At 37.7% G+C, this 11,827-nt stretch overlaps 1 protein-coding gene across 1 annotated transcript; it reads left to right on the top strand.

Moving 5' to 3' along the window:
- Window positions 1-4,868: 4,868 nt before the first annotated feature.
- LOC121859477 lies at window positions 4,869-11,602 on the top strand. The gene is made up of 5 exons (XM_042356311.1): window positions 4,869-5,102; window positions 7,148-7,250; window positions 8,036-8,089; window positions 10,707-10,778; window positions 11,405-11,602. Exons 1-5 carry the CDS (start codon window positions 5,029-5,031, stop codon window positions 11,600-11,602), a joined length of 501 nt encoding a protein of 166 aa, XP_042212245.1. The 5' UTR covers window positions 4,869-5,028.
- The last annotated feature ends 225 nt before the right edge of the window (window positions 11,603-11,827 follow it).

The raw sequence follows: 11,827 nt of genomic DNA, 5'->3' as shown, positions 1-11,827 counted from the left end.
TCAGTTGTGAGGATGTGTGTGAGTGGTGTGGGGGGGGTTGTGCAGTGGTAGTGTGTTAGCAGGATGCAAAGTGAGTAGTGTGGGGGCTTTGTGGTACAGTTGTGAGGATGTGTGAGTGGTGTGGGGGGGTTGTGGTAGTGTTGTGAGGATGCTGTATGAGTAGTGTGGGGGCTTTGTGGTACAGTTGTGAGGATGTGTGAGTGGTGTGGGGGGGTTGTGGTAGTGTTGTGAGGATGCTGTATGAGTAGTGTGGGGGCTTTGTGGTACAGTTGTGAGGATGTGTGAGTGGTGTGGGGGGGTTGTGGGAGTGAGTCATAACCACACACCACCCTCAACACACTACCTCTTTCCTGCATCACCATCCAACACTACCAACGTGCAACACACCTGGTCACCTCTACATTATTAACACCTATACTGGAGTTGATTGGGATCATGTGCTGTGTACATCGATGTATTTCTGCCCGACACTGAATACGTCATCAACCTCTAGGGTCCAGGATAATATTAAGCCCTGGCACGGTGACTCCTCTCTCTTAAAGTGCATTAAGGTGATTGTATTTGGCGTCATCTAATCCCTAACTTCATAATGGAGTTGTCAAGGCTTCACTGTAATTACAATCTCCAGTTTTTTAGTTTCGTTTATTCAACTGGTATTATATCTACAAGAGTTATTTAACCAGACGTGGACATTTCTTTTTGTAAAGTCATATGTAGTATGAAATACAATATTTCAGTATACGAGTGTCATGTTGAGATGGGAGTGGTGACATTAGTGGGGCAGCTAAATGCAATTTTTCAAGAGAATCATGAAAATGGTGGTACAAGCACCAAATTTGGCATGGTAATTCTCTAATGGTTACTAGTCAAGTCTGCCTGATTGGCCATTTAAAAATTCAAGATGGCGACCATTTTTCAAGATGGCCGCCATATTGACCTTCAAAAGTTGATTTTTCTTATAGAAATTGATGTAGTTGGTCAATCTGGGTGATCTTGGTGTCGATATGTATGTTTTCAAGCATGCTTAGATGATTTTTTATAGTTTTAAGTCCATTGTAACATTTTTATCCACATAAAATAACACTTTTAGTAAAAAATATAACAAAAAAGAACTTACTAAAAAAAAGTACGGTAAACAGTGGGAACACAGTCCCACCACCGAGACGAGGTAACACTCCCACCACCGATCGTCTCGTGTGAAGCAAGCATATAAATTAAAGAAAATACTTGCAGTGTGTTTAATATGTTACAGTATATTATAAATAAACAAATAAATCGGTAAATCCATTTCAAGTAAATGGAAAAATTTTACTCGACACCGACATTAGTTCCAGTTACCGGTAAATAGCAGACGCTTCAGTGACGTCACTAGTGTTTACACTACACCAGCGGGTAACATTTGATGACATTACTTGAAGTGAATTGGCCTTATTTTAAAAAACCAAGGATGGTTGGTAGAGGACTACTGAGTCAGTGGGTAAGTGTCACATTTGGGGTACTGGTCTTATACAGCGAATAGAGCTCAAAAACTACTTTTTAAATGGAAATTTGGGGGGGCCGTCTTATGCACCCCGACGCCTTATAGGCCGAGATATACGGTATGCATCGAGTTGTTGGAGCTAAGAAAATTTATTTTATTTGAAGGTGTACCCGACCCACCTCCACCTAGTTTGGCAGCTGGTCCAACCTTCACTCTTCCCACCTCAGAAAGTTTCACTCAGGCTCTCAATGCCCACACCCTCAAGACTGACATGAGGTAAGTTACTGCCAGGTAATGAGTTATTTTTTTGTGTTTTGTGTACAGTTCATGGACTATGAGGAATAAAATGAGAAAGCAAATTTTTTCTGTGTGACATGTCACTTATGAATGTAACTTAAATATGGATTTTTTTATTTGGAATTTGTCACTGTAGCAGGAACATTTTCCATAGCAATAGTTTGTTCTTCAATATTTGTTAAAGATGTTAAAAATTAAAAATGCAAAAACATTTTTTATTCAGAAATCCTGCTCCTGAGCAAAGTAACAGATTACTTGAGGAAATTCTTCAGTCCAAACCCCACTCTGGGACCCCAGGTGCTCAATGTGATATGACCAATCTAGTCAACATGGCCACAAATGAAATCAGCAACCAGGATGAAATAGTAAACACAAATAAGGATCCATATATATATATATATATATATATATATATATATATATATATATATATATATATATATATATATATATATATATATATATATATATATATATATATATATATGTAATATTCAGAAATTTCAGAGTAATTTCAAATGCCCCGCCATTAGCGATACTGAGCGTTCAAGGTCATCTGAGGGGAGAGAGCGCTGCCTGCTCATAGCGAGAGATTGCGGAACTAGGCCTATATGATATTAAATGTAATTTACCGAATTAATAATGATGCGATTCATGAAGTAAGGGACTATTATTGAATTTGAAATTATTATAGATCGTTTATCAGTCTGAATAATGTTACGGGTGTCCCAAGGAGTTATTAGTTAGGCGGAAAATATGTCACGTAGGCCTAAGCTAACGCCTTGAGAGGACGCGACGCTGGCTGGCCCTCAGTCGCGGGGAGGATTCATACAAAACAAGACGTCCCTGGGCGTCCGTCACAGAAATAGTCACGTGGCCTAGTCACCTGTGTTGCGCTATTGCCGTATAACAAGTAAGTCTCATGCGATCTCAGACAGGGTTAGATAGGGCAGTGGTAAAGTAAACTAGAGCTAACAGTGAGTTCATTTCAGGGTTTCCGTCAGAACCCACTTGACTGGAGTTGACCGGAGTTGACTGCGAGAGATTGACTGCCGTTTGAGACTGCCGTTGATGATTGAGGGTGGCGATTGTCGCCATTGGACCGATCAGTGTAGGCCTGTCACTGTTTAGCGGGGTAGCAAAGGATCTCTTGAGTGAACGAGTGCTTCCGACAACTAAAACGACGGGACCAGCATCCACAGTGGGTGATCAGTTCTTACCACTCGGGTGCACAACACCACATGTCCCGAGCAGCTTAGTGAAACCCTCTTGCTAACGGGAAGCTAAAGTTTCTCTCAACTGTACAAGGTCTGATTGGCTCACTCCCTTCCGCTTTATGGACGCACTGGGAGTACACTGAAGCTATCTGAGTAAACTAATGGTCACACACTGAGACCGTGAGTCTAGGTCTCTAGGAGATACCTAGAGGAACATCTTCCCTCCTTTATTACGGGTGTAGTTAACACCATTCCTCAGACTGATATTATCTTGACGTGTGTAGTTTAATAGTCCTAAATAATTTTGATAGTATTGTTTTTGAATGTTTGTGCCATTAAGTGGAACCAGAGTGATACTGTGATTTGATTCTTTTAATGCATCTAATTGTTCTTCATAATTCTGATCTCAGGTATAACCTTGTTCCCCAGAGTAGTGGTTAAGTTAGGTTAGGAAGTGTGCATCTGTTGGGGTGCTATTATTTTGTTGAAAGCCCTTAAGGCCTATTCATTGTAGAGTATTTAATTTCTTATTTTTATTACCATTTCCTCAGTGACTGATATTATTTTGTTGAAAGCCCTTAAGGCCTATTCATTGTAGAGTATTTAATTTCTTATTTTTTATTACCATTTCCTCAGTGACTGATATTATTTTGTTGAAAGCCCTTAAGGCCTATTCATTGTAGAGTATTTAATTTCTTATTTTTTATTACCATTTCCTCAGTGACTGATATTATTTTGTTGAAAGCCCTTAAGGCCTATTCATTGTAGAGTAGTTAATTTCTTATTTTTTAATACCATTTCCTAAGTGACTGATATTATTTTGTGAAAGCCCTTAAGGCCTGTTTCATGTGTGCAAGCAACATTTCTTAATACTTCAAATTTATTGTTGCCTGTGTTTCTAATAATTTCTATATCATGTATAATTTTTAGTCCCCAGAGTAGTGTTTTAAGTTTAAGTTAAGAGGTGCGCATATTGGTGTACCATTATTTGATTGTGTTTGTAGTGTTGGAGGGAATATAAGTGTCTAAATTTTACAGTGTGTCTCATTCATCCCAGTCACAGACGCTATCCTTCCACGGGTCACGGACAGTTCATTTTGTTTAGTAGATTTAAGTGTTCTTGTGCTGGTTCGGGATTTTTCTCAAAGGGGCGCTTCCACTGCCATTACCATCTGTTAATTTTTAATAAACCCCAAGTCAAGTGAGAAATTAAAGTCCAGTAAATTCCGACCGGTTACATATATATATATATACACAGTTGTACCCCACTTAACGCGGTCAATTGAACCCAGAGGGTCCCGCGTTAAGTGAAATCCGCGTTAAGTGAACAACAGAACATATGGGATTAATTCCAATAGAAACCGGCCCGACCCCCAAACTCCACTTTTTGAAGGCACATACCTATGTTGTAGTAAAAATAACATCTTAATTTTATGATGGTACATGCACACAATTAATACTTAAGAGAAATAGAGAAATACAGTCGCCAAGTTAATGTCCATTCAAATAATGGACTCAACTCCCTCCCTCTCTCACACTACACTCGCTGGCTCTTCCCTCTCAGAGAAATTTTTGGGGGAAAACCACTAAATTTTAATAAATAATACCTCAAACTAAAGTTAGGATAATACAATTGACATTGCTGGATTCCTTGTAAGACCAGGAATATTTTGAATATAAATGTCATATATTTTGCACAAAAGATAACATAGTTACCTAGAGAAAATTTTTTATCTAAAATTTGTATGTTTAATGAAAAATATATGATGTTTATATTCAAAATGATCACCAAATTATAAGAATTCCAGCGACCTCCTATACCTCTGAGAATACTGTAATGGCTGCTACATCTACTCAGAACACAGAATTTGGGCCGGTTCGCCGGATAATCGATCTAAGGTGCGCCAGTTGCCAGCTTTATTATTAAGCCCTTGTCCATCGTCGTCAACTGTCCAAGTTGTAACTCCAGGTAGTCCAGTACACACTAGTTTTAAGCGTGCTTGCTGTACACCAAATTCAGACAAGGACTCTCCAATGTCTTCTACTGTACGCCAGAAGGGGACACGCGCGATGACCCCTGTAAAACATTCTCCACGAACATTTGCTGGGTGAGTGATGCTCTTGAGGTGTAATAGGTGGAGAATAGTAATATACAGTATAATGATTGTAAAATGTGCAGATAATGGCCATAGACAATAAAATTATTTCATTAAAGGAACAGTATACAAGTTAAAGTGAGGGAGGAGGATTGAGTGGTTCACTAAGGTCAAAGTTACTATGTTCATGAAATGTACTCTTTTGTCCCCTGCTGCTTTGCAAAATATGAGGACTAGATTTTAGTTATCCATCTCTCCAACTGTTATCAAAATTTAAGAACTCTAAAGTATGCACAGTACAGTTGGTCCTCACATTACGCGGTTAATGTAACCCGGAGGGTCCCGCGGAAAGTGAGGAACGCGTAAAGTGAACAACATAACATATGGGATTAATTGAAATGGAGTCCAGGCCGATCCCCAAACTCCACTTTTTGACGACACACAACTATGTTGTAGTAAAAATATTATCTTAACTTTATGATGGCATGCACACACAATTAATAATTAAGAGAAATATCAATAATATTAGGTTTTTTAACACTTACATTAGTAGAAAAGATGGCTGGGCACACGGGGATGGGGGGTTGGTTCCGAGGCAGAGGGCAGATTATTGGCCCTCACCTGTATCACTGGTATCAATTGTATCACTATCCACCACAGAGGCTTGCAGGGCCTCTTTGTTAAACCCCTCAAAGTCCATATAAGTCCATATCCTCACTATAATTATCACTATCACTGACTTGGGCCGGTTGTGGTGGGTGGCGGGTAAAGAACTCGGTAATGTTTTGATGACTGGGCGACCTTGTGCGCACCATTTTCGCGCCTCTTACACAACATGGCGGATGGCGGGAGGTTTGGATCCAAAAATGGCGCGGCTTGCCAGCCGCTCTCCGCGTAATGGGGTTCACGACCGCGGAATGTAAGAATGTTAGGTTCTGGCAAGGCACCGCGTTAACGGTGAAACGCGGAATGCGGGACCGCTTAATGTGAGGACCAACTGTATTTTATTTTGAAACTTTACCAAAGTATGCATTAGCAAAGCCTTTATTTTTTATACCTTATGCCAATTTTTAGTCTTCCCTTTATAGTCAGGGGCATAACCAGAGATCAAGGTGAAGATCAGACTTATAAACAAACTTTGTGATTGCTCTGAAACTTTCGACAGTATAGCATGTTTCCCCATGATCTTAAGCAGTCAGTGATGTGAAGAAGTCAGGAGTAAAGTGATATTGGGAAAAGGTGATCTCTCTCTGATAATCTTGTTGTAATCAGTCAACAATTGTAAAAACATTGTTGATCTTTAAAGTTGACATTGTCTGGTAGTGGAGTATATTGTGTTGATATTTCAAGATAATTTCCATATTAGTTAAAGAGTTACAGAAGGATATAAGTTGTTTATTATATATTGAAGATGAACTTTCCCTTATAAGTTAGACCTCAATCGGGACTGTGCATGACACTTTGTCTTTTGGCGATGCAAGTTGCACCAGTGTGTCATGGGGATATTTTCATTGGTTAAGAAGTTGTGGAGTGAATACAGACAGATTTCTGTACTGTATCCAGGGTACTGCTGTAACCTTGAAGGTTAAGTCCCCACTTGGTCCATGACGTATTGCCTGGCAGTTGCTACATTGTGTTAATGTACCTTGATATCCTTTTTGGTTCATAGGTTTCAGGGTGGACATGAACACTTCATTAATATGCCTAATTTTATCCTTGAAGATACGGACAAAATATTATTTGACAAATTTCATTCCACTTATGCATAATGTGGTAAAGCTTCATTAAGATGCAATATTTCATAGTTTTAAAGTTATGGTCCTGGAGGGAGGGAGGGACAAATAGCCTAATTCTGCAGTGGTGGTGAACAAATCTGTTTCTGTTTAATTAAAAAAACCTGTTATACAAAGTAGGTTTACAGTAAAGTGGGGCCATTTGTTTTTAGGATACTTTTATTATTTTCCTGGTGGGGGTGGAGATGACATCATGCCAGTATCATTTTGATCTCTACATTTGCATTTTTTTTTAGTTTATTTAATCAATTTATCATATTTCAGCTCAAAAACAGGCTGTACTGTACGAGAATTGGCAACTGCATATCAGAATCACATTGGAGAAACCCTTAATGAGGTTGAAGAGCTAACTTCTGAGGAGTGTGAGGTGTGTTTATAAGTGGTTGAGTTCGTTACTCTGGTAAAAAAAAACTGTATACAGTATAGTCTTCATTTGCGCGGTCAATTGAAACCGTGGAGGTCCGCGTAAAACGTGTAAACGAAATAACAGAACATATGGGATTAATTGAAATAGAGACTGGGCCGACCCCCAAACTACACTTTTTCTGACACAATAGTACGTTGTAGTAAAAATAACATCTTAATTTTATGATGGTATGCACACACAATTAATATTTAAAAGAAATATAAATAATATTAGGTTTTTTAACACTTACATTAGTAGAAAAGATGGCTGGGCACACGGGGATGGGGGGTTGGTTCTGAGGCAGAGGGCAGATTAATTGGCCCTCACCTGTATCACTTGTATCAATTGTATCACTATCCACCACAGAGGCTTGCAGGGCCTCTTTGTCAAACCCCTCAAAGTCCATATCCTCACTATCACTGACTTGGGCTGGCCGTGGTGGGTGGCGGGTGAAGAACTCGGTAATGTTTTGTTGACTGGGTGACCTTGTGTGCACCCTGCCCGCGCCGCTTTCCGCGTAAATGATGGAATGAACCGTGTAAATAAAAATTGCCAGTCTGGCAAGGTGCCGCGTAAATGACCAAAGGCGTAAGCCGAGACTATACTGTATATATATTTTTAATCCTCCCAGTATAAGTCAGTGAGTTGTGAGTAATTTTATTGCTTGTCCATGACTCCTGTATTTGTGATGGCCACATAAAGCAAATATCCATTTCTGTTTATATAATGGATATTTTATCTTTCAGGTAACACACTCCCCAGCGCATGTAACACGACATGCACGAGTTAGACATGCAAAGGTGAGAAGCTCCTCTTGGTTATATGTAAACTTTTAGAAAATATAGTACAGTATTTGAGAAATTATTACTAAACCTGACATGAATATAATAGGTTGAGGTGCATTTGTACAGGGAGTAAGTTACTAATGCAAATTAGACTTACACTACAGTAATTGAAAGAAAAGCCATTGACTATGCTAGTGAACAGGACGTTGTCTCTTGCCAGAAGTCATTAATGTTTAAAGATATTTATTGCCACCACCAACAGGGTCATGTGAATAGGCCTTTCAGCAAGCTGTCTTAAGTTGCCATTTCTGACTGTTGGCATACTTAATATGAGTCTTTTCCATGACAATTCATAGGGCTGCCATGATTTTTATGTTCAAGTGTTTAAGGTACCATTCTGGGTGAGTTTGTATTTTTCTTGGGTGCAATCTGATATGCACAGGGACTGTCACTTAGTCTAAAGATATAAGGCTAACCAACCATTTACAAGAGTTTCCAATTTACCTTTTTTCTTCCCTTTTAGATATTACAAATAATATATGATTGCTATATCTCATGGTTGTTAGCTTTCAATCAGTCCTGACCCAAAAGGAGGTGAGTTTCTGATAGTAATCATTGAAATTTGTAAATGGCTTCATTATGTGTGTTATGTTTTTGTGTATTTCGAGTGTTTCTGGCATGACCATTTTGTTCTTGAGGTTTCTGTTTCCCTTGATATGCCCTATGTATACAGTATAGGAGCAGAGAATAGAAAATTACAAAATGTAGATAGAATAATAGTGTAAATTACATAAAATGTACTATTTAACATTAATGAAGAACTTATTACTGTACTGTTACGATTATATATTCATTTCTAGAAGCCTCAAATGTTCCTTTAACAGGGTGAGAGTTCAACAAGAACTATCGCAGGAGTTTAAAACGTGCCCTAGAGATTGCAAGAGGTGCCGAGTTGAAAAAAGCAATGAAATATTCGGAGGTTTGATTTTTTCAGTACTGAGAGCATTTACTTGGGCTAACATACAGTACTGTAATGTAAGGGTATTGTTAATTAGGAGGTGGTAATATTAGAAAGGGGAAATTAATGGGTTCACAGGGAATTACAGTATATTGGTGCTTATTGTTTATCAGAACTATTTCACCATTAAACAGCTAATAAATGTTTAATGTTCGTGAGTTGTAATGGGTTGTGGAGGTTGTGTTGATTTTTATTTGCAAAGAAGCTATTCGGGTTTACTTACATTTTGAAATGTGCAGATATAATGGCCCTTTCCCCCAAAAAACTAACTTTACTTTAATCATTGATATCTTATGAAATGATAGTGTGCTGTATTTGCATCACCTGGCTGTATTTATATACAGTATACTATCCTTCATATATGGTCACTCTATGTATGTATTGTATATTGGTGCATCCCTCTTAATGGCCAAAATCCACATGTACAGCACCTAGAATTTGAAATTCCTTTTAGTTATTAAACTTGTAGTATGGTAAGCATTTCCTTTGTGCATCTTTGTTCTTAGATTAGTTCTTCCTGTTCATCCACAATTTCTTCCTCACTTGTATAGCAGTAAACATAGAATTTTTTTAAATAAAGTATGTTTCTTTTTCATGGGACTACTTTGCCACTACCAAACCCTATTATTTTGAGTGAACTCTACCTACTTAAATGCATTCTTTGTAAAGTACAGTAGATAGCAACTGTACACTCTTCAAGTTTTCGATGTCCATTCTTACAATGAAACCTCCATATAATGGATTCCTCTCTCCATATAATCTGTTAGATGGGGTTTCATATCAAATGGATCCTCAATATAAGAGACTTTTATCTCTATCTAACATACTGTAGTTCATTAGATGTGGGATTCACATAAAACGGGTCCTCTATATAGCGGAGTCTCCTTTCTACATTGTCCGTTAAATAGAGGTTTCACTGTAGTGTACAGTAATTTAATTTTGCAATGGGTAACAACAAACAGTATAGTACAAGTATTGCACCCTTTTTTACTCATAAACCTTATTACCAGACTTGAATCAATCAGAACTGTACTGGTATAATTGCAGATTTATGAAATGTATGTACAGTACAGTATTTATATTTACTGTACGAGGCAGTGGTGAAAGATTACTGTATTAAATGAATGGTTTGATTAATGTTAGTCCTCATATACTGAGATCACATACTGTACTGTACTGGGAATGGTAATTATTGGAGAGCGGTTCTTAGTATGACAGCACTTGACGTATATACCAATATTGTTAACAGTGGCCTGGCATTCTTAAAAAAAAAATTACTTTTGTGATGTGGTTTAATCAAAGATGGCATTTATTGTTTAGCTTTAATCAAGAATATTAAGTTGTTAATCCCTGGAATGTTCTTCAATGGTGGCTTCATCATATCTTCATTGTTTTATGCCCATTTCTCTTGTCAGGTTTCTATCTCTCAGATAATTCGTGACTTCTCCCCATGTCAGAATTACCTGTAAGTATTTCATAGTTAAATTTATGGAGGGGTTAGTGTATGTTCCATCATATTAAGATAAATCAAATGCATGCAGCAAATTTCGTGTTTCATCTTGAAAAAAAGCTGAACTATGTCAATAATATATTAACTCACTGTATTTATTTCAGACTCCAGACTCCCAGAGAGTTCGGATAAAGCCCCCTGCCAGAACCCCACCTGCAACTTGTCCTTCAGATAAGGTACTGTATTTTCAAACTTGGGTGTTTTTTTGTATTTTTCTTATTACTGTTATAGTTGTGCTGTCCAACTGAGTCATAAACTCAATTAAAAGAGATATAAATAGGGATTAAAAATATAAGGAGTGAGCTTGATCATCTTTATTTCTCTTCCACAATTTGGTGATGTGAACTACAGGCAGTCCCCGAGTTATGAATGGGATCCAATACATTCACTACAAAAATCTCTAAGATCCCATATTTTACATTACTTTACTTTCATTATTCTGTATTGTTTAACATCACTTTATTTACAGTATTTACATTATTTGTTATGTATGGGATATTATTGTTGTTTTATATGGATGGGATTCTATACTTTAATCTCTTCTACTTATCACTTCAACTGGAAGAAGCAGTTGCTGAGCATTTAGACATTTTGGAAAGGTCGGCATTTGCTAAACTCCAGGGGAATTGTAGCAGTAAGTGGATATGTCCTTGATTTGAGTGACACCTTGTTTGCAGCTGGGGAAATGTGCAGTAGTATTACATACTGCATATGGTATACTCTATATACAATATACACTTTCCTTTGTTCTGAATGATGCCTTTACTAAATTTTATAATTGATATATTTTTTTCCTATGTAGGTTATTCGACCAAAGAAGATTTTACTCAGCAGCAGCAGCAGTACCCATGGTAGCTCTCGTGATACACCAAAAACTTTCTCAAGAAGTCGGCTGATGCTTACCTCGTCATCCTCGGTAAAACACAAAATACAAAAGGTTTTGCATACAGTATTTATTATATACAGGAACACCCTGGTTAATGAGAGGGCTAAGGACTGACGGCAGTTGTTTAAAACCTGAAAAGTAATTCACTATAGCACTGTTCGTCATACACCGATGTTACTGAAAATAGATTCAAGACATGGCAACAGTGCAGCAGCAACTGCAACATTAGAAATATATAATTCTTATGCTAACAGCCATTATATTTTAGTGTATTTTGTTCTAAGTCTTTTAATGAATAAGATAATAACTGTAGCAGTATTTTATTTTTATTATCAAAAG

Source organism: Homarus americanus, unplaced genomic scaffold (genome assembly GCF_018991925.1).
Source record: "Homarus americanus isolate GMGI-L3 unplaced genomic scaffold, GMGI_Hamer_2.0 scaffold18429, whole genome shotgun sequence".
Taxonomy (NCBI): Eukaryota; Metazoa; Arthropoda; class Malacostraca; order Decapoda; family Nephropidae; genus Homarus; species Homarus americanus.
Note: the sequence above shows the minus strand (reverse complement) of the source record. Positions and strands in the feature narration are given on the sequence as shown.